The sequence below is a fragment of the Heteronotia binoei genome, chromosome 6, assembly GCF_032191835.1.
Source record: "Heteronotia binoei isolate CCM8104 ecotype False Entrance Well chromosome 6, APGP_CSIRO_Hbin_v1, whole genome shotgun sequence".
NCBI classification, from domain to species: domain Eukaryota; kingdom Metazoa; phylum Chordata; class Lepidosauria; order Squamata; family Gekkonidae; genus Heteronotia; species Heteronotia binoei.
Genome location: NC_083228.1, coordinates 108434944 through 108458746, shown reverse-complemented (window position 1 = coordinate 108458746; position 23803 = coordinate 108434944). Strand labels below are relative to the sequence as shown.

The 23803-nt window shown below is 45.7% G+C and overlaps 1 protein-coding gene across 1 annotated transcript in view; it reads left to right on the top strand.

Annotated features, from left to right (window-relative positions):
• Positions 1-23803, top strand: part of LOC132573383 (glutathione hydrolase-like YwrD proenzyme) — a 45408-nt gene that overhangs the window by 18661 nt on the left and 2944 nt on the right. The window contains exons 5-9 of the mRNA XM_060240886.1: positions 2166-2318; positions 5940-6027; positions 13289-13460; positions 15917-16079; positions 17596-17766. Coding sequence (XP_060096869.1) covers positions 2166-2318; positions 5940-6027; positions 13289-13460; positions 15917-16079; positions 17596-17766 — 747 coding nt within the window. The remainder of the gene's footprint in view (positions 1-2165; positions 2319-5939; positions 6028-13288; positions 13461-15916; positions 16080-17595; positions 17767-23803) is intronic.

The following is a 23803-nucleotide window of genomic DNA, read 5'->3' as shown; positions in this document are numbered from 1 at the left end:
ATGATGACTCTTAATGGTCATTTGATGGGTCTTTCCAGGGTTCCTAAATAGATTACCAATTCAAGACAAAGACGAGAATGACCCTTAATATTTGTCAGGAAGGGCCATGATGGGCTTAATGTTTGATATCAATTTAGTTTCGATGGGCTTAATGTTTGGTATCAATCTAGTTTTGATACTTTGAGGAGAAGTCAGGATAGAAAACAAAAGATTTGCACAACATGTCTTAGCATAGAGGTAAACAAAAGAAGCTGAGTTGTGACAGGAAGGCAGGAAGATGGACCATTAGTTAGTTAGCCGGAGGTTAAGTCATGAGCAATACATTACCTGTGAACCCTATTGTTCTGTACATTCCTTTGGGAGGGAGAAAGGAGCCAGCCAGGAGGCTGCCTATGTTGTAATCAGAACAAACCCAGACATGTTTCTTTGGCCCTTTGCAGAGAGTGGCTTCACTTGGCCTATTTCTGACAAGTGGCTTCCATCTTAGATCCAAAGCTGGGGACCCCACCATTTGTAGGGTACTCCCAGAGGCAGGCAGCGCCCCCTGGCTACAATGTGGCTTGGTCCTACTCCCATAGAGAGGCTCCATAGCAAACTGGCATAATTCTTGTCAATGACTAATCAAGGTTGTTGTTGTTTGCATTTTTTAAAAATGAGTCAATTATTTATAAGTTTATTTTAGTATCTGTAACTATTTCTGTGGTTACTTATAGACATGTACACAATACAAGTTGGGAGAGAAGATTTCTATTCCCTTCCTCTCATTTGAGAGGGTAACTAGTACCTACCTGTCTGCAGTGGCATGTGTTCAGTTATTCATCCCACACTTTTAGTAGAAGTAATTACTTTATGTGGACACTTTCTGAATATTGACAACTCAAACACCAATTCTTGATGCCTTTCCTCAAAAGACTACGAAGTAGTGCACAAAGTAGTGCATTCTTCAGGCCTCGAATTGTTCCTGTGAGCCAGGTGCTACCGCTGTTATCTATATTCTAGTCACATTTGTGACCTAACTGTGCACTACATTTGCTTCAAGAATGCAGAATACATTTGCTTCAAAAATTCTCTGAATTCAATTCTTGGGTGTGCAGAAACAAATTTGGACTGGGACTGTAAGCCTTCCTCCATGACCATTTTCCAACTTGAAATAGCCTCAAGGGTATGGTTTGCCCTGCTGGAGAAACATACATGATGTAACCCATCAGTACACATGGTTTCTCCAGTGAAAAATAGCACCCCAGAGCTGTTTCAGGTTGGGAAAATGGCATGGGACGAAAAGTTTAAGCCCCTGTGCACTATGGTTCCAGCCTGGACTATTCCCCAGATACCTGGGGATTGAGTTCTGGGCATGGAACTTGCAGCACATGTCTGATCACAATGCCCTGGGGAGGAGATAAGGAAAATATAATGCATAGTTAGGCTCTAGCATAGAGTTCTGTAATGCATTGACTTGGGACTGTCTTTTGAAAGCAGCCTGGAAGAGTCATTTGCTGCAACATGTGGTAGTCAGACTACTGACCAGCACTCATTATAGCGGCCATATGATGCCAGTCTGAAAATAACTGAATTTTGAAGCCCAATTCAGAGTTCTGAATCCTGTCTTTAAAGTGCTGCAGCTCAGCTCCAGGACAGCTTGTGGACTGTCTATGCTAATTTCTTATCTGTCCTGTGTCACAGTTCCCAAGTAACCGTTCTGCCTCAACTGCATATTTCTGGGGGAGATCAAGGTCACTAGTTATCTGCTGTCTGAACAACATGGTCACTTTTGAAAAGGAATCTATGTACTGTGGGGTGGTAAGGTGACTGCTTTTGAATGACTGCCTGCCGTAATTTGTGTGCCCATTTGCACTGCGTAATGCAGCTATAAAGCTATAAAGGTGTGTCTTGACCAGAGTTAACCAATTTTGGCAAAGTCCGTCTTTGTTGTGATTATGTCTGTCATTTCAATAAAAGCCTAATTTGATTTACATCACAGAGGTGGACTGGATGATAACTGCACAAACTTGACCATAGGCACTGATCTCCGTGCAGTGTTCCAACTATTTGGATTACCTCTGAAGTACTTTAAATGAGCAATGTGGAAAGATTTCACACCAACACTGTTTGTTTGTTTTAAAAAAAAGAAGCTTGCCTTTGCCTCTCTATTATTCTCCTGTTTCCAGGAGTTGGCTAAATCTGGCAAACAAGGATTCTATGAAGGCCGTGTGGCCAAAGCTATAACTGAGATTCTGAAGAGTAATGGTGGAGTAATGAATTTAGAAGATCTGAAAAATCATGCCACTGAAGAAGTCAAACCTATTGTCACAAATTACAAGGTATGCCAAGGTACCAGTTATGTTCAACTGTTAGGTTAGGTAATGATCTGTTTAACCATTCTCTGCCTTGAATGTTTACTATATATTAGTCTGTTCTTGGGGTATATCCCAGTAAAGTCAATTTGAAAAGAAAATAATTTTGGTTAATTTGATAATGATTTTGGATTAACATAAATATTAAACTGTATTGTTTCTGCTACAGAAAAACAAATACAACACAAAAGCCCAGGGCTTTTTTTGAGCAGGAATACACAGGAACACAGTTCCGGCTGGCTTGGTGTCTGGGGATGTGGCCTAATATGCAAATGAGATCCTGTTGTGCTTTTCCTACAAAAAAAGCCCTGTGTGAAACAGTGGTGACATCAGGGGGTGTGGCCTAATATGCAAACACATTCCAACTGGGCTTTTTCTAAAAAAAAAAAAGCCCTGCAAAAGCTTATCAGGTTTAATAGCACCTTAAATTCTAAAGATTTCCCAGAAAGTTGTGAGGTTAGAATTTAACATTTATTGTCACCTATGTTTGCTCCATTGTCTGAAGCAGTTGGCTATTTAGCATTACAAACTCAAAGCCCTCAGCAGGACACTGAGGCATACACTTAATTAATGTCTGCTAAACTGGGAAATTTCCAGGCACACTGTTGAACTGGGACTCAAGACAAAAAGAAAGAAGAATTGAGAGAATACTCTGAATCCTTGCCCAACTTTTGTGTTCTCTTTCCTCCACCCACATAAGTTTCCACAAAAGAGGGTGTTGTGTTATTTATTGTGTTTCTCCTGAAAATTCAAAGCAAACTTCCAGTTCCATAGCCAAGATTGGAAAGAAACTGGGCTTTCCTTGCCAAGTTATCCTTGGGATTCCCTCCTCACGTTGTTCCATAGTGTCTGTTTTGTTTTTCTCTGGTTTTCTGTCTGTAGATTGTCTGCCACACCATACTGTCTTCCCAGGCCTATTCACTGCACATATACAGGCACAAGAAACTAGACTTGGGTTTAACTTAATTAGCTTTTAAGTTAAGTTAGTTAGTTAGCTTTTAAGGGAATGAACTGTATACGGGAGCTGTATTTAAGAACAATGTAATTTCTCTAAAACCTGGAGTTTAGTTGCAATTGAAGAACAATGTAATTTCTCTAAAACCTGGAGTTTAGTTGCAATTTATGTGCAAACTGTTTACAGTCAGGCTGACTCACTTTAAATCCAGTCTCTCTCTCGGCTTGGCTTCGCGAACGAAGATTTAAGAAGGGTGCAATAGTCCACATCTGCTGCAGGCTTGCTGGTGGCTGACAAGACCAATGTGGGACAGGCAGGTCCGGCCACAGCGGCTGCAGGGAAAAGTCTGATTTAGGGTTGGTGCTGTAGCAGTGCGATTCTTCCTCAATCTCCTTTTGTCCTCAAGACCAGCTATGCGTGCGTTCTCAAAGGAAGAGACAGCCTGGTGGATGGTGTGCCTCCATGCTTTGCGACCTGAGGCTAGGTCAGACCACTGGTGATGGTTGATGTGACAGGTGCTAAGGGATTTCTTCAAGGAGTCCTTGTACCTCTTCTTTGGTGCCCCTCTATTTCGATGGCCGGTGGAGAGTTCGCCATACAGGGCAATCTTGGGAAGGCGGTGGTTTTCCATCCTAGAAATATGCCCTGCCCAGCGCAGCTGCGTCTTCAACAGCAGTGCCTCGATGCTGGTAACCTCCGCCCGCTTGAGGACTTCAGTGTTGGTCACAAAGTCACTCCAGTGGATGTTGAGGATGGTGCGAAGGCAGCGCTGATGAAAGCGCTCAAGGAGTCGCAGGTGATGACGGTATAAAACCCACGATTCGGAGCCGTAGATGGGGGGGTGGGCTCCCTCTGGGAATCCTACCCCCCCCAGGGAAAGTGTATGCGCAATACATAGCCTCTCCTCTCCCGGTGTAGTGAATGCCGCGTGGTCACTGTCTGGCTATGCCTGGCAGATGGTCACTGCAATGGCCTCTCCTGCATTACTGCATCCGTAGCAACACCTTCTCGCTGGTCCCCCCCGTTTTCACAGAGTTTGCTACGTCATGGTGCGACCGAATGTCCGGCGGTATAACCGGATGGGCAGGCTGGGCCCACCAACCTTGCCAGCCTAAGAGAAGGGAAACTCTAACATCAAACCCGGGCAGATAGAGCTCGTTAATGTAACACCTACCACCTGGAGGACTCGCTGCCGGCGTCCCGGCTTACTGGGCCATGGCAGATGACCCCCAGGTGAAAGGGTGGAGCCATTACCGCGCACACTGCGCTTCACCTAAAAAATTCCTCTGCGCAGGCCTGAAGGGCATATCCACATTAAATCCAGTACAGCCCAGCAAACTGACTGTGTGGAATTTTTTTCTTCTCCTACAGTTTAGCCATTATTATATTTAGAAGTCTAAATTATCTGACTTTGCAGGGTTTTGTTTGTTTGTATTCTGAATTCTCAGTTGCCTTATTAAAGCTTCTGTGCAGCAACAAATTGTTGTAACCTTTCATCTGTTTGTCAACCTGTTATTCTCAGTTCAGTATAGAGGAGAGATGACTGATAGTGGGTTGTATTCTTCTGCCAAAGTTAAGATTTCTCACTTAATGGAAGGCTCATTGCTCCTAAAATATGTAGTCCATTTCAAGTGCCCAAAGTTCATTACTTTGTAGCAGTAAAGTTATGGCATTTTTCCAAATCTGGTACATATTTGAATCCGGCTAGTTTATCCTTGCTCATTGGTGACAAGCCCAGAGCAATTTTGAGAATGATGAGTGCATGGGTCACCAGTGTGATCTTAGGAATTGTGATGCTGGAGTTCTCACTTAAGCAAAGGAGACTCTTAATACCCATTTATTAGCCAAGGTGTGCCAAATTGCAACCATAGCTTTCAATACTGCCAAGAATAGTCTCTTTCTAAACCCAGACCTAGCAATAAGCACATTAGTCACTCTGGGAGCGCACATGTACCTGGCAATGAGCAATGTGTTTAAACAAAAAAATTAAAGCATATGATGTTCAGTTGAACATACATGTGTTACTTAGAAATTGCTAGCTGTGCATTGACCTTAGTCCTGCTAAATAGAACTAAATTCTATTACTTCCATTCTAGTAAGGTATTTCTGAAATATATCTTTCCAGCAGATGCCACTGTTATCCCAGGGCAAATGATGGGATTTCCTGTTGTGCATAGAGAGAGTTCTGGACTTTAGTTTTTAAGATTTAGGAGCTAGAGCTAAAAGAAGCTGGCATTTGTATGAAAGACTTCAGGGACAGAAAATAATAGCTTTCAGGTGCAGTAATTGTAATACATACTACCCTGAATCAATTTCTATTTAAGTATTGTTATTTGCATGTTAAAGAAGTAATATAATTAAGTTGGTTTTGATCCAGTGATACAACAAACACATTCATATAGATCAGGGGTGGCCAACGGTAGCTCTCTAGATGTTTTTTTGCCTACAACTCCCATCAGCCCCATCCATTGGCCATGCTGGCTGGGGCTGATGGGAGTTGTAGGCAAAAACATCTGGAGAGCTACCGTTGGCCACCCCTGATATAGACAATTACTAGTGTGTTTGGAAAGATACTCTTTTTCATTGCATCATTGCAGATGTTCAGTATAAAATGTCAGAATTTTCTTTTGCAGGGTGTAAATGTTTGGGAAATCCCTCCCAATGGACAAGGAATCACAGCATTGTTAGCCCTGAACATTTTAGAAAATTTCAATATGAAAGGTATATTTCATTTGAACATCTTAAGTGTCTGCTGTTTTTTGTAAAAAAAAAAATTAGATCCAGAAAGGGAAATAAACTGCCAGATGAATCACTTTTAGGGAAAGAAAAGCCTGCCACCAAATCCAATTTGAATAAGAAGTTTCTGTAAGTCATTTACTTGTTCAAAAACATTGTTGATTTGCTGACACATGTTGGAGCAGTAATATGGAAGAGCTGAAAGTGTTAGCTGTTTGTGTTTCCTGCTGCAGCATTGTATGGAGTAAAATGACAAAGTTCTCTAACAGTGACTGTGGTAACTGTTCATTCTAATCTTTGGAAGCTTGATATAAACATTTAACAAATGTTTACCAAATTATTTTTTTTTTAAATTATGCTTTGGAAATTCAGTAAATGTTATACGCGGCCTGCTGTCAGTTCAGTATTTAAATTACCATCTAACAGTAAAACAATAAATTGTCCAATTCCATATAGTCCAGTGTTCCTTGACAGTATGTCAGTCTTCATAGGTGTCACATAAAGGAATAATCTTTTCAGAGGTACAGACAATCTCTTTTGTAGCTCATGATCATCTTGATTGTTTTGTTTTGTTATGCCGTCTTTTCTTGAGTCAGAAGTTTGGTAATGCTTCAACATATAGTTGGGAAAAGCCTAAATCAGCCACTAGAGATACAACCTGTAAGCATATCGAGGTGTTTGTATTATAATTACTGTTGTGGGCAGATAAGGGAAGTGTTAGTTCATCACTGAATATAAGACACAGACATGGTTCCGAGGTAACAGCAAACTCTGGTTTGCAAACTACATGTCGGATAAACAGTATCTTGTCATTACACCTCAATTATTTACAATTTTATAATTTTTTATTGATTTAAACTACAAAAGAAAGAAGCATTGCAGAGAATGCATAAAGGGGGGGGGGAGGGCATTAACAGAATGGGGAAAACAGAAACAAAAGCCAGTACATACCAATTATGATTCTATCTCCCAATAAAATACTCAAATCATTCTACCTACAAGTATAAAAATCTCCATAAATTTTTCCTTCCTTTCTTCCATTTACAGGAAAAAAAGAAAAAGAAAAATTTCTTTTAAAAAACTAGTAGTAGCAATATGAATTTAAGCAATTCTTCTTAAACACAAATAAGTACAACAAGTTAAAAAAAAAGAATTTTTTTTCAAAACTATCTCAACGCCAATTTTATCTAATTTCACTTAATTTATTTATTTATTTATTTATTTATTTATATTGGAATTTATACCCCGCCCTTCACACCGAAGTGTCTCAGGGCGGCTTACAACATAATAATTTAATACTACAATTTAAAACACTTACAAGTAGAATTAAAACCATAAATTAATAAAAACAAGATAGATAAAACCGGCGGTCTACAGATGCATTTCGTTCCATCCAAAAGATTTCCTTGTCAGTCAGTATTATAGGCCTGCCGGAAGAGGGCTGTCTTACAGGCCCTGCGGAACTGCCCTAGGTCCCGCAGGGCCCGCACCTCCTCCGGCAGCTGGTTCCACCAATAAGGTGCCGTTATTGAGAAGGCCCGATCCCTGGTGGATTTTAGACGGGCCTCCTTTGGCCCGGGGACTACCAACAGGTTTTGTGAACCCGAGCGTAGTACTCTCTGGGGAACGTGTGGGGAAAGACGGTCCCTAAGGTAGACAGGTCCTAGGCCATATAGGGCTTTAAAGGTAATGACCAACACCTTGTACCGGACTCGGAATATTACCGGCAGCCAGTGCAGATCCCGGAGCCCCGGCCGAATGTGCTCCCGTCTTGGGAGCCCTAATAACAGCCGGGCAGCAGCGTTCTGCACCAACTGCAGTTTCCGGGTCCGGCACAAGGGTAGCCCCATGTAGAGGGCATTACAGTAGTCTAACCTCGAGGTGACCGTAGCATGAATCACTGTTGCCAGGTCGTCACGTTCCAGGAAGGGGGCCAACTGCTTCGCCCGCCTAAGGTGAAAAAACGCGGACTTGGCAGTGGCTGCTATCTGGGCCTCCATTGTCAGTGAAGGCTCCAACAGCACCCCCAGGCTCTTGACCCTGCCCGACGCTGTTAGCGGCGCGCCGTCAAAAACTGGCAGGGGGATTTCCCCTCCCGGGCCGCAGCGACCCAGGCACAGGACCTCTGTCTTCGCCGGATTCAGCTTCAGCCCGCTCAGCCTAAACCACCTAGCCACTGCCTGTAACGCTCGGTCCAGATTTTCTGGGGCGCAGGCGGGCCGGCCGTCCATAAGCAGATAGAGCTGGGTGTCATCAGCATATTGATGACACCCGAGCCCGTACCTTCGGGCAATCTGGGCAAGGGGGCGCATGTAGATGTTAAATAACATCGGGGAGAGCACTGCCCCTTGAGGCACCCCGCAGTCAAGCGTGTGTCTCCGGGACAGTTCCTCCCCAATCGCCACCCTTTGTCCCCGACCGTCAAGGAAAAAGGAAAACCATTGCAAGGCCAACCCCTGAATCCCTGCGTCGGCAAGGCGGCACGCCAGAAGCCGATGGTCGACCATATCGAACGCTGCCGATAGGTCCAACAACATCAGCACCGCCGAGCCGCCTTGATCCAGATGCCGCTGAAGGTCATCCACCAGGGCGACCAGCACCGTCTCCGTCCCGTGGCCCAGGCGAAAACCAGACTGGTAGGGGTCAAGGATAGAAGCGTCCTCCAGGAAACTCTGTAGCTGCAACGCCACTGCCCTCTCGATAAGTTTGCCCAAAAAGGGCAAATTCGATACCGGCCGATAGTGTGCCAATTCGGTCGGATCTAACGTTGTTTTCTTCAAGAGGGGGCGGACCACCGCCTCTCTGAGCGCTGATGGAAAATGCCCCTCCAGTAGGGATCTATTTATGATATCCCGTATAGGATATCTTAGCTCCCTCCGGCAGGTCTTAATAAGCCAGGAGGGGCATGGGTCCAATTTACAAGTTGTTGGGCGTGCAGATAGGAGGATCCTGTTAACTTCTTCCAGGCTGAGCGCGCCGAAGCCGTCCAGGACACGATCCGAAGACAGGCACGGAGCCTCAGGTCCACTAACTGTATCTAATATGGCAGGAAAGTCGGAACGGAGCGATGCGATTTTATCCGCAAAAAAATCCGCAAAAGCCTCACAGCCAATTTCCAATTCATTGAAATTTGGTCTGCCCTGTGGCAGCGTTGTAAGAGTCCGGATTGTGTTGAACAGTTGTGCCGGGCGCGAAATTGCGGACGCAATCTCCGCCGCAAAGTAAGTTTTCTTTGCGGCCTTGACTGCCATCTCATAGGACTTCATAACCTCTCTATAAGATGTTCGAGTCGCTTCGTCTCGAGTACGCCGCCATTGCCTCTCTAGTCGTCTGAGTCCCCGTTTCAGCCGACGCAGCCCCTGGTTATACCAGGGTGTCGGCCTTGAATGAGGGCGCAGAGGACGCCTAGGCGTGATCTCATCGATGGCTCCGGTGAGCCTATTATTCCAGGACTCCACCAGGTCATCGAGGGAATCGCCAGGGGGCCAGGGATCCCGCAGAGCCGTCAGGAACCATTCCGGGTCCATCAGGCTCCGCGGGCGAGCTAAAATAAGCTCGCCGCCCAAACGGGGTTGGAGTGGGACGTCCACACGAGCCTTGAGGGCATAGTGATCCGACCATGGCACCGCTATAGAAGCAAGATCGTCCACTAGAACTCCCGACGCGAAGATCAAGTCTAACATGTGACCGGCCTGGTGAGTGGGTGTCGTAACTACTTGGGAGAGTCCTAGTGTCGCCATGGAAGACACTAGGTCCATCGCCTGATTGGAGGTCACGTCATCGGCATGGACATTGAAGTCACCCAGAATCAAAAGTCTCGGGTGCCTCAATGCCCATCCTGTTGCGACCTCCATCAGTGATAGTAAGGCGCTGGCCGGTGCGTTAGGCGGTCGGTACACCAGCCAGATCGCCAACCCCTCCCCAACATCCCACGCCAGGCCGGCACATTCAATGCCCTTGATCTCCGGAGCCGGGAGGGCCCGGAAGGAGTAAACCTCTCGAATGAACAGGGCCACCCCTCCCCCCCGCCCGCTAGTCCGCGACTGGTGAAAGACCGAGTATCCCGGGGGCGCCATCTGGGAGAGAGCTACGGTCTCCCCATCGCAGACCCAGGTCTCGGTCACGCATGCCAGGTCCATGTCCTGCTCAAGCAGGAATTCCCGAAGGATAGAGGTCTTATTATTAATGGACCTGGCATTACATAACACCAGTGACGGAGGCGAGTAATCTCGCCTTGCCCCACTACCTGTCACCATCGGGATGGGACGCAGGCTGGAAGGTGGTCGAGCACTATCTCGTCTCGATCTCCTTCCCTTCCATTTCTGCCTGTTCCCACCGTCATACCTTCCCCTCCCCAGGAGTACCGGAATCCCCAGACCAATCATCTCTCACTGGTGCCACCAGCTCCTCCACTGACTGTGTCTCCTCTCAACCCTCCCACCTCCAATTGGCCTATCAGTAAGTAAATTACCCACTAATATTCTAATAGTTACTTAATCTGATAGTTACTTAATCTAATAATTACTTAATCTAATAGTTATTTAATTTACCCCCCACGTGACCCATCCAATCCACTAGCTAACAATAATAAATTATATTTCCAATTGGCTTCTTAATTAAAACTCTTCTATTATAAACCTATTATAAACACAGATTAGATTGCTGATATAACAAAATCCTTATTAAAACAAGCATATACAATCATTTCTTTATCCTTAGCAAATTACATAAGATACAACTGAGTAATTTGTCTTTCTCAGTCTATACCATTTCTCCAAATAACATTAAAAACAAATCATTTCTTTATCCTTAGCAATCATTTCTTTATCCTTAGCAAATTACATAAGATACAACTGAGTAATTTGTCTTTCTCAGTCTATACCATTTCTCCAAATAACATTAAAAACAAATCTACCAAGTTACCAAATCTTCCAGATTACCCAGCAGTTATGCTACCTTTCCAACCCTTAATCCAGTTTTTACATCAGTATAAGCAATCTCACTAAGTTGACATACTGTAAATACATCTACTATATAAAGAAATATGTTAGCTACACTCATTAACATTAATCCAAACTGACTGTATATTTAAACACAATTTTACCAATTCTTTTACTTCATCAAAATCTCCCTTATTCTTTAGAAATAAAATATCTGTTCATTATTAATAGTCACATGTTTATTTGTCCACAAAGAAAAAGAGACCCCAAATTCAAAAATCCTTCTTCCCAAAGGTTAGAGACTTTTAAGTTCCTTTAATTTTTGCATCCATATTACATCTGAGTCAGCCCATTTAATTACAGTTTGCCTTTTAAAATCATATACCACTTCCTAGTCAGAGTTCCATGTCCAGCCATTCACAAAAATAAAAGAAAAAGTCCAAGATCCTTTTTCCAAAAAACTTTCCAAATTTTGATTTGTTGATTGGAGTGTATCTTTTCTCTTCTCAATATGGCCTGCCCCTTCAACCTCGGGAGGAAGAATTCAGCAACATTTTTCCCCTCTCAGCCTACATCCACTGTGTCTTGATTTCCGGTCTGGTTTTAAAATTGTGACATAGGAGACCATCTTAATTTTCCTTTGTTTATTTTGAAGCGTATCACCTCCCCCTTCCAATTTCACAGCCATCAGCACACTCTCTTTAGCACTCAAACCCTGTAGATTTGCAATTTCATTAGCTTTCAGCATAAAACAACTCACTTGGTGTTTAATAAGCTGCATAAATGAGACAAGATCTCGTTTCAAAGAAATGATATTTGAGCAATTATCTTTTTCATGAGACATTTTGCTAAGCAGTGCCATTTTTCTCTAATAACAAAACTCAGTCTCTTAAATCAGCTTGTTAAATGCCATTCTTTCAAGTACAGTCCGGCGATAGAGACAGATCTCTCTAGAATATATCTCCTTTGTGTTCAGATCTTTTGCAACCTCATAATAATCTCTTTAGTATATGTCCAATTATAATCCGGGTCAATTTTAGTAATTGTGTTCAATCCAATTTAAATAGTTAAGACTGCTCATAACATTCGGAGGCCTCTTCTTGTTCTTTTGAGATAGTCTCTCGTTGTCATGCAAAGTGACCCATCAGGGGATAGAATTAGAAACGCACCTACTTGTTAAGTAGAATCATCACTTTAGGAGTAGAAAAACACTACTTCAAAGATGTAATGGAGAAAACGAAAGCAAGAAAGCGGTCGGGAGTTCTTTTTTGCTGGTATGCCAGCTTTCATGACTGCGGAGCTTTAGGACATACAGGAAACACAGAGGCAGCCGCTGCTGAACTCCTCTCTCCCCGTAAAAATCCCATGGCGAAGAAAAAGCCTCTTTCGGGCTTTTCTATGGGGTATCACTTCTGTGACACCCCTCCAACAGCCAGACTCAGAGTTGCTGCAGAGAGACGATCTGCAAGCCCCTCTGAAGCCAAGATGACGGAGCCCTGAAGTCTGCACCTCAATTATTTTGAATTATTTCCCTTATACTTTCCTTTTATAATTTTGAAACTTTTTAAAAATTAAATGAAATAACGGTTGAAACAAAGAAACAATGCAAGCTTGCCCCTTCCCTGAAAGCAATGACCTGCCATTTCAATAATCTTTTCTTATTTTTAATGTGTTTCTTCTCTAAAAGCTGTTGATTCCTGTTCTTGAGACTGAGATTCACATCTTTAAATTTGCAAAGTTTTTTCCTCATCTGAGGGGTCTCTTAGCAAGTCCTCCCCCTCTTTACATGATAATGATGATTGATGATGATGATGATATTGGATTTATATCATGCCCTCCACTCCAAATCTCAGAGCAGTTCACAATCTCCTTTATCTTCCACAACAGACTCCCTGTGAGGTTGATGGAGCTGGGAGAGCTTTCACAGAAGCTGCCCTTTCAAAGACAACTCTGCGAGAGCTATGGCTCACCCAAGGCCACTCCAACAGCTGCAAGTGAAAGAGTGGGGAATCAAACCTGGTTCTCCCACATACTTAACCACTACACTAAACTTGTTCTCTGCATTTACTCTGCACTTAAATGATTCAGACTTCAGGACAAGTACTATCATAATAAAATTTGATGGGGAAATTGCTTCAGTTGTAGAAGACCATTACAGTTGTTACAGTTGAGGGAGCAGATCTGCATGTTAGAAGGAATCCACATTTATAACATTTATATTACTAGCAGCAATTTTAGCAAGTTGTATTTCCATGGATGAAATACATTCAGGAGTAATAAATCGTGCCTTCTTTTTCTGTTTCTAGAAATGGATCATAATACTGCTAATTATTTGCATGTTCTAATTGAAGCTTTGAAAATCAGTTTTTCTGATGCTTTCTGGTTCTGTGCGGATCCAGTACAAGTTTCTGTTCCAACAACAGAGCTCCTTTCAAAATCTTATGCCAGAAACTGTTCCCAGCAAATCGATTTACAGAGGTGAGGTCTCTTTACTTGTTTGCTTTTAAAAAACTTGTTAGCATAATCATAGTTCAGATCCTGATCTGTGAAACAATGTCTGTTTTGTCTAATACTATTAGCCAAAGCTTTCTTTGAAAAAAAATTGCTGCAGTCTTTGTTTACATAAATTACAGTCCTAGTTTATTTGATGTGGCCAGGATCCAGAGAGCTACTTTGAGCACACCTAAGGGCTGAGGCATGCCCTACAGAACACTTCTTTTCTTTTGAAGATCTGACCTCCAGGCAGTATCACACAGTTGTATGTGGTACAGTGCGGGGAGGGCTTCTGTTTGATAAATCTAAAGCCCCCCTAGATGTTTGGAACTCATAACTCATTTTACATTGTGATATATTAGTATGAAGTGTAAAAATTAGGGGTTTTTTTTCCTTTTGAGATTTATAATGATTTATGTCCTAAATAATATTCTTATAGAAAATCTGGAAAGTTTCAGGGTTAGAAAGTGGAAGGGGCTGGGGGAAACTATAGGAAAAACGATGTTGGTTCTTAACTAACAAAGAGTGTGGTGCTTTTGGGTTGAAAGCAGCCAGGCGGTGCAGGGGGAAAGCGGTGGCACGGCAGCACTCTTGTGCACCGCCCATTGCTCTCCCCCCCATGCCATCCTGCACAATGACGTCACTAGTTTAGTGAGGCAGTTTAGTAAATTCAGCCGGAGCTGTGACTTCAGTGGTACTGCTGCTGCTCAGCCAATGATTAGGGAGGGCTTTCAGACTGGCAAGGATAAGTGATTCCCAGCCTGTGTTTAAAATTCATACACCACTTAAACAACCCAGGGACAATTAAACCATGTGATGTTGGTGTGCTGCTTATGCAAACTGAGCTAGTTTTCAGAAGAAGGGAGTCTCAGAAATGTGAAACATCTGCTGTAAACATTTTATATATGCCCTTGATGTTCATTGATGTGGTCTGGGAGGTTGGGGCACTGCATATATACTGATTTTTGTTTTTGATCCAGTGGTCTCTCTAAGCATCAGGGATGTAAATGTTTAATTCCAGTTGATCAGTTGCAGTACATCTCCTCAAACTGCAATTGATTTCCCTAGCCTTGACAGAATAGGGAGTGATTTACTCACTAGAGAAGGAAGGAAATAGGAAAAGGGGAGAGGCTATGGGGGTTTGCAGGAAAGATGAAATACTGAGAGAAAAGAGACAGAAAAAAATGAGATTCCCCTCCTTAAGTCCTTGCAGATTCCCTGCTTGTTATGCAGCAGCTCAGGGTTGACAACTAATGTTAGATTTGAGGCAGATACAACACTATCTCTTCAAATAGCACATAATTAAATGATCTGTTGTTGGCCACTGGCTAGTTTTCTTAAAGGTACAAGGAAAAACAAAGGCAGTATTCTGCCCAATTTTCTAGTGTACAGCAAAACTGTTCCATCTTCCAGAGTTCTAGTCAGTGAAACCAAAGGTGAGGGATGACTGACAAACACTGAACTAGGCAACTGACACTTTTGTTGGAATTCTTTAATGTTATTAATAAGCGTACTGACTGCCTGTATTTAGTTTTTGGTTGTTATACCTTTTGCCTTTTATCATGAACGTACACCATGTGTACTTCTTACCAGGTGAGACCATTGGTTCCTTGAGCTCAATATTGTCTAGTCTGATTAACTCAGGAGCATAAAGACTCTTAATGTCTCTGAAATCATTTAACTGGAGATGCCCAGGAATGAACCTGGGACTTTCTGCATGCAGAACATACACACTGTTATGGAGCCACAGCCCCTGGAGAACAGATCTGTCTAAAGGTACCAGCCATGACAGATGGAACTTCAGTGTTCAGGGGCAATAAGCTTCTGGTCCAAAAAATTATTCACAGCCAAAGTGCCTCTGACTGACAGAGAAAGGGGAAGAAGCAAATGGTTCAGGCTGCTAATGATAGGCCCCTGCTCATGGGCTTCCGGAAACATCTGGCTGGTCATTGCTATGCTTCCTTGAAACAGATTGCTGTTCTCCAAACATGGTGTAATCGATCACAGTACTTTTGAGAATACTACTCCTGTAGAGTGAAAAGCTGATTTTCCTACTGTCAGATATGAATCCTTTGGTCTCTCGTAGGGTAGCACTCTTTGCACTTGCAGCTGGAAAAGTTAGATCCAAGGTGGCTCCTAGTAATGCATCACACTGAACTCTGTAGTTCAGCATAGTTAATATTATTTAACTATTTTAAACATTGCATGCTTGGAATTTTAGAAGCGCCATACAGTTTTAACAAGACTTGGTTTTTAAGCTTGGTATTTTGAATGTAAATTCTATATTGGGTTTTTTATAATGTGCTTTTATATTGTAACGGCCAATGGCCACATACAATAAACTATTCACTTCACTTCACTACTCCTGTAGAGTGAACCAGGTTTGCTTGGAAAGTGAAACTTGAAATTTTGATTTAGGACTTTGTTCTGTTTCTGTGCAGAGCTACTTACAACCTTAATCATGGAAATCCTTTCTCAGTCGGAAGTGACACAGTCTATTTCACTGTGGTAGATGGTCAAGGCAATGCCTGCTCTTTTGTTAACAGCAATTACATGGGATTTGGCACGGGGCTGGTACCTGAAGGATGTGGGTTTACATTGCAAGTAAGAAAATATTTTTGACCTTTTGTGGGTAAGGTGAGAGGGGTTGGCACATATTATTAATTCTGGACTCTGATTCAGCATATTTAAACAACGTTGTTTTAAAATTCACTTTAAACTATACCAAGTTGTAGAAGATTTTAAGTGTGGGAACAGATCTTACCTCAGAAGGAGATTTGTCATCATTTTATGGCATTGGTTGCCAGCTGAATACTGGATCTGGTTCAGGGTTCTGATATTAACCTTAAAACCCTATACAGGCTGGAACCATACTATCTGTAGGACATTATACTCTTCCTGTATAACCCCCAGCAAGTCTTGTGCTCTTCTGAACAACACTTTCCAGTGGTGCCTTGCCCCAAAGCCTCAACCAGGGTTCCTCAGCCATGGCTCCAGCCTGGTGGAACTCTCTAAGGGAGATCAGGGCCCTGTGGGACCTATTACAGTTCTGCAGGGCCTATAAAACAGAGTTGTTCCACCAGGCCTTTGGTTGAGGAGGCGGGTTCCTGGACATGGCTTTCCCTGCTTATTTCATCCTATATATTCCATCTTACAAATGGTGTTTCTTGTCTATATATTCCATCTTACAAATGGTGTTTCCACCAGGCATACATGCAATAGCTCTTGGAAATTTTGTGAGTTTGTTCAGCCATCTTGTTCTGCTATCATAAATTATGGGGTTTTATATTTAATTATTGTTTTACTGATTTAAATGTTTTATTCAGGGCTTTTTTTGTAGCAGGAACTCCTTTGCATATTAGGCCACACACCCCTGATGTAGTCAATCCTCCTGGCGCTTACAGTAGGCTCTGTAAGCTCTTGGTGGATTGGCTACATCAGGGGTGTGTGGCCTAAAATGCAAAGGAGTTCCTGTTACAATTGTTTATCTTTTTGTAAACTGCCCTGAGCCTGTTTGCGGAGTAGGGCAGGATATAAGTGAAATAAAATAAATAAATAAATTTTAGAGTCTAAATTGCTGCAAGGGCCTGATCCTGATCATAGAGTGCAGTGGGACTTGGTGATCCCCCCCCCCCACCATCTTTTAAAGTGCTGAAACAGCTCTGAGATGTGTGAGACAAATTACATTATCCATTCATGTTTGGAGCACATGAACTGGCTCTGTCTTACATATGGTAACAAAGACCATCCACCCACAATTTATTTCAGCAGGGTTGATATTAGTAAGGGTGGGTAGCTTCAGGTAGTAACGTAAGTTTTCTTGAGCAGTTCTAAAATGAAAATCGGCCATTCCACCCCGCAACCCTTTCATGCAGATCAAATTAAAATTGTGCTTTAGAAATACATATGGTGGAGGGGACAAGAATGAAACCCACCCCTGTACTTGGGGAATCAAAACTCCTGGCATGCCTCCCCAGCACCCAGTGGTGCCCACTTCTCTTTTTCAAAATCCCCATACTTCCTGCAGGCTCAATAAGTTTGCTTTTTGTTTATGCAGCCCCCTTTGGGTTGCATTTTGAGAGTCTTTGGTTTTTATTGAGTTTGCTTATTCATTTTTTAGAACAGAGGCTTCTGTTTTTCACGAGATCCTGAACACCCAAACTGCCTGGCACCTAACAAGCGGCCATATCACACAATTATACCTGCTCTGGCAACAGCTGCAGAGTCAGGAGAACTTTTGTGCTCTTTTGGTGTGATGGGTGGATTCATGCAGCCCCAAGGACATGTTCAGGTAGGCACCTGATGGTTTTAGAAGAGGGATTTGTGAGAAGACACTTTCAAATTCTATGATGCAAATATATAAAAATTAAACCTAAGAAAAAGAAGAATTGCATTTTATATCCCACTTTTCTCTGTCTTAATGTAAAGTACTGGGGTCGGCGCAGTAAGAGACCAGAGTCGGAGAGTGATTTCAGCAAGCTTTACTTTAGTAACACTAACACACTGAGCTCTATTCAAACCTCCCGCTCTTTTATACAATTCTTGCCCCCTTCTGATTGGACCTTAACTATGTACATGGATTGGCTATTTACAGAGGCCTAAGGGCCTATCAGGGTACAGTATGAGCCTAGATGTTGATTGGCTACTTATGTTTCAATCCTTCCCCTGATTGGGCACGCTTAGGCCTTCTCTGGAACCCTGGTGTGGAGTACAAGCTTGGCTTGTTCAGCTTCCCTCCAAAGTAACAGTTCCCTCCAAAAGTAACAGTTCTCCATTTGAACCTAGGACACAACACCCCTCCCCCCATAGTTCCAGCTATCAGGTGACATAGTCCTGGAGATATGCCGGAGGGCGGCGGTCTCGTGTCGAGCGTCGGAGCTCCGAGGGGACTGGGCGTTCCGACTCGGTTGGTGGTTCCGCGGCTGCAGAGCTGGAGACATCTGGGACGGCGGCCCCGGGAGACCTGGGTTCAGCTGCGCGGTCGGGGGTCTCCTCCTGCTGGGCCGAAGCGGGCTCTATGGAACCCTGTTCTGTGTCAGGCTCACGGGGACTTACGTTGTCCGGATCTGGAGCCTCTGACCTTGGCTCCCCGGCAGGCAGGCGACCACGGAGTTGGTCGATGTGTCGCCTCAGGAGATGTCCACCCTCCAAGGTCACTGCATAGGAGACCGGTCCGGTGACGTGGTCCACCTTTCCAGGGAGCCAGGCGGGGCCAGTGGTGGCATAGTTCCGTGCCCACACTGTCTCACCTGGGTAGAACCCTCTAGGGGCTTTAAGGTGTTCCGGCGCCGGTCGCCTGTCTGGGGCTCGGTCAGGGTGCAGCTTGTCCAGCAGGGTGGTGATGCGGCGGCCCATGAGGAGTTCGGCTGGACTGCGACCTGTGGAGGCGGTGGGTGTGGTCCGGTAGGCCATTAGGAAACACGCCAAGTCTTTTGGCCAGTCTGAGGGGCCCAGACGGTTCAAGGCCTCCTTTGCCGTGCGCACCATCCGCTCTGCCTGGCCGTTGGTGGCTGGATGAAATGGGGCAGAGCGAATGTGCCTGATGAGGTTCCTGGCTAAGAAGTCCTGGAATACTGCGGACGTGAATGCTGTACCGTTGTCGGTGACGATGGTCTCCGGCAACCCGTGGGTTGCAAAGATGGCCCTCAGAGCCGTGATGGTCGCCTGCGATGATGGCGAGGGCACCTGGACCACCTCCAACCACTTGGAGTATGAATCCACTAGTATGAGTAGAGTCCGCCCATGGAAGGGGCCAGCAAAGTCCATATGCAGTCTTGACCAGGGGGTTTTGGTGGATTCCCATGGTTGCACTGGGCCACGTGGGGGGTCAGGCCTTGACACCTGGCATGTCGGGCACCTTTTAACCCAAGCCTCAATTTCTGCATCGAGGCCGGGCCACCAGACATAGCTCCGTGCGAGAGCCTTCATGCGGACTATGCCCGGGTGTGCCTCGTGCAGGGCTCTAAGCACTTGGTCTTGCAAGGGTTTGGGGATGACGACTCTGTTGCCCCATAGTAGGCAGCCTTTGTGGGTGGATAGTTCATCTTTCCGGGCTGCAAACGGAGTAAATTCCGGCCCAGTCGAGCCCTTGGGCCACCCCCTCCCCACCCAGTCCAAGACACGGGAGAGGACTGGATCACGAGCGGAGCGGGCAGCAACGTCGCGGGCGAGCAATGGCCTGTCCGGAAGCATGTCCATCAGTAGGATCTGATGAGCCGGGGCTGGATCGGGATCCACATCAGGCAAGGGCAAGCGGCTCAGGGCGTCAGCGTGGCCCATTGCCTTGCCCGGGCGATGCACTAGGGTGTAAGTGTAGCCGGCTAGAAAAATGGACCAACGGAGGACCCGTGGGGACAACACCTGAGGGGTCTGCCGGTCTGATGCAAAGAGGCCCAAGAGGGGTTTGTGGTCCGTATAGAGGGTAAAGGGCCGGCCGTAGATGTAATCATGAAATTTTTTGACGCCGGCCACAACTGCCAACCCTTCTTTGTCGATTTGGGCATAGTTCCGCTCCGCCGACGAGAGGGTCCGCGAATAGTACGCGATAGGGACTTCGGTCCCATCAGGGAGTCGGTGGCCCAGAACTGCCCCCACGCCATAAGGGGATGCATCGCATGCAAGGACCAAGGGCAGGGTCTCGTCGAAATGGGCAAGGACGGAGTTGGACATCAGGAGGCCCTTGATATCCTGGAAGGCTTTAGCGTGCTGGCGGCCCCACGCCCAGGGTCGGTTCTTGTCAAGAAGCCGGTGCAGGGGTTCAGCCACCGCTGCCTTGTGGGGGAGAAAAGCATGATAAAAGTTTAGGAGGCCGAGGAAGGCCTGGAGTTCTTGCTTGTTGGTGGGCGCTGGAGCATCTCTGATGGCACGCAGCTTGGCGTCGGAGGGGTGGACCCCCTGGGCATCGATGGAGAACCCCAGGAATTCCACCCGATCCACGCCCAGGAGGCACTTCTCCCGTTTGACCTTGAGGCCGGCTGTTTCAAAACGTTGTAGGACTCCTCTAAGGCGGGCGGCGAATTCTTCAGGCGAGGCTGCAGCGATCAGCACATCATCGAAGAATGGAGTGACTCCGGGAAGTCCTTTTAAAAGAGAGTCCATGAGTTCCTGGAACAACCCCGGAGCCACACTCACGCCAAATTGCAACCGCTTTACTCTAAAGGGCCCCCGGTGGGTCACAATTGTTTGGGCGTTGGCCGTGGCCTCATCCACCGGCAGCTGTTGGTAAGCTTGGGCCAAGTCCAACTTGCCAAAAAATTTTGCGCCGGCTAGGGTGGCTAAAACGTGGCTGACGATGGGCACAGGGTATGCGTGGGCCTGAAGAGCCTTGTTGAGGGTGCACTTATAGTCTGCACAAATCCGCACCTCCCCACTGGGCTTGACTGGAGTCACGATGGGAGTTTCCCAGGTTGCGTGGGTGACAGGCTCTAGTATTCCCTGTGCAATCAGTTTATCCAGTTCCTCCTCAATTTTAGGCTTGAGCGCAAATGGAACTCGCCGCGCTTTAAGCCTAATAGGCCGCACTGTGGGGTCGAGGTGTAGTGTAACCGGGGGACCCGTGTAGCAGCCCAAGGTGCCATCAAAAACGGCCGGGAACTCTTCGCAAACCTTGTTAAAGTCCACTCCGACAGTCTTATTGACCCCCCTGATCTCTATTCCCAGGGGCTTGAACCAGTCGAGACCCAAAAGGTTTGTAAGGTGGTTCTTGACCACTAGCACTTGTAGCTGGCCCTTGAACCCCTTGTATTGGACTGGGACCGGGCCCACTCCCAAGATAGGCACCTTATTCTTCTGGAAGACCACTAAGGTAAACCCTGGGTCCCTGAGACGAGGCCTCAGCCTGGTGGGGATTTTAAAAAATGTCTCTGCTGCTATAATAGATGATGCTGACCCAGAGTCCACCTCCATTTGGCAGGGCACCCCCCCGATCCCTACATTGACCCGGATTTTGGAGGGCCTGACTGGCGAGGGTAGGTACTGTACCGGGTATGTGTGGGCATGGAGAGCGTCAGTCTCGAAGTCTGGCTGGCCTTCGGAGTGCGCAGATCTTTGCGGGACGCGTGCTCGGGATGTGGATCTGCAGGCACAGGCGATGTGGCCTTCCTTGTTGCAGAGTCGACAGGTGGCATTCCGGAATCGACAGGTCTTTCGCTCGTGCTGGCCCCCGCAGCTTGCACATGCAGGTGGTGTCTTGTGTCTCATGCCCTGTGGGGCATGGGTGGTCTTCCTTCCTGCTGAACGATAGCCGGTTTGTAGAGCTTTGTCCTCGTCTGAGTCCTCTGTAGATGGTTCAGGGTTGATCTGGTGTGCCGCAGCCTGTCTTGTCAGCCGTGGCTCTGCTGATCTGCCCTTCTCCCAGCTGGTGGCCACATCGATTGCCTTTGTTAGGTCGCACTCGGAGAGGGACAGGATTTTCTGTACTAGTTTTTCGTCCCTCAAGCCCCATACAAACTGGTCGAGAAGGGCTTCGTTGAGGTCTGCGAAACTGCATCGGCTTGCCACCCGGCGCAGGCTTGTCAAGAACGCCATCATGGTTTCGCCTGCCTTCTGTGTCCTTTGTCGGAAGTCCCAGTGCCGGGTGAGCTTGGTTGGCTGGGGCTGGAAATACTTCTCCAGAGCGCTGATGATGTTGTCCACCGGCGTCTCTGAGAGCTTCCTGGGTTGGAGAAGAGCCCTGGCTAAGTCCACGGTCTCTGTGCCACACGTACTGATAAGCAGAGCTCTCTGCATGGTAGTCTCTGTAATCTTCTGGAAGGTCAGGTATGACTGGAAGCCTTCGACCCATGAGTCCCACAGCTCGGGGCGATCGATGCTAAAGGGCTGTAGGAGGTTGGCTGGAGCCTCCATTCTTGGCAGCGTGTCTGGGCGGCTTGCGAGCTGGGGTGTGCGCAGAGCGGAGGTGCGGACCCAGATGGCTTGGATTTAGCCACCTTTCCGTGTTCCTGGTTCTGTTGCTGGTTCTTACTGGCATCCCACCTTCGTCGCCAGTGTAAAGTACTGGGGTCGGCGCAGTAAGAGACCAGAGTCGGAGAGTGATTTCAGCAAGCTTTACTTTAGTAACACTAACACACTGAGCTCTATTCAAACCCCCCGCTCTTTTATACAATTCTTGCCCCCTTCTGATTGGACCTTAACTATGTACATGGATTGGCTATTTACAGAGGCCTAAGGGCCTATCAGGGTACAGTATGAGCCTAGATGTTGATTGGCTACTTATGTTTCAATCCTTCCCCTGATTGGGCATGCTTAGGCCTTCTCTGGAACCCTGGTGTGGAGTACAAGCTTGGCTTGTTCAGCTTCCCTCCAAAGTAACAGTTCCCTCCAAAAGTAACAGTTCTCCATTTGAACCTAGGACACAACACTTAAGAAGTCTCAAAGTGGCTTATAATTACCTTCCCTTCCTCTCCCCACAACAGGCACCTTGTGAAATAAGTGGGGCTGAGAAAGAGCTGAAGAACTATGACTGTCCCAAGGTCACTCAGCAGGCTTCATATGGAGGAGTGGGGAATCAAACCCAGTTCTCCACATTAGAATCTGCCATTCTTGACCATTACACCATGCTGGCTCTCAGCCACATGCATGTATACATTTTGAATTAATTTGTAGAATTGAGAAGCGTTTCATGGACATTTTTCTTTACATATCCTGTTTTGTCAAATTGGTTCAGTGCAGCAATGTGTGCCCCTCAATTACCTTTACCACTTCTGACATAATGAACCTAAAATATTACTCATTTTCAGCTGTTTCTTACTAGCAATGACCTCTGGCAAGGAGACTCCTAGCTCTATGATATAGCTACAGTGAAACAATAAGGGAAAGGCATTAGCTCAGTGGCAGTGGGTGTTCTTTGGATGCAGAAGGTCCCAGGTTCAGTCTCTAGTTAGAGGACATCTCCAGTTAAAGGATATTTTCCTCTGCAGATCCTAAGTAATCAGTCTCAGCAAGAGATGCTGCAAACTTTGTGGTTAAAATTTATTTTATTTTTATTTTATTATTTTGGATTTACTTGTGAGTCAAATGTTGTATCTCCTTGCCTTGCCACTGTCTGAATCAGTCAGTTGCCAAACAGCTTTGTGGCTGTGCAATAGCTGTGATGGTGGCACTTCAGTCCTGCCTCATGGCTGCTTTTGCACCTGTGCAGTGGGTAAAACTGACTCTTCCCTTGGTCATGGATGCTGTTAGCTCTCTCTTTCCCCTGGCATCATTTATCTATGACTCCCATGAAACTCTACAAAAATGCACAAGTGGAACAACCCAGACAGCAACAAATGGTAAAACTTAAAAAAACCCAACAGTATTACCACTGTCTGCCTGACTGGTTTATTGATAGT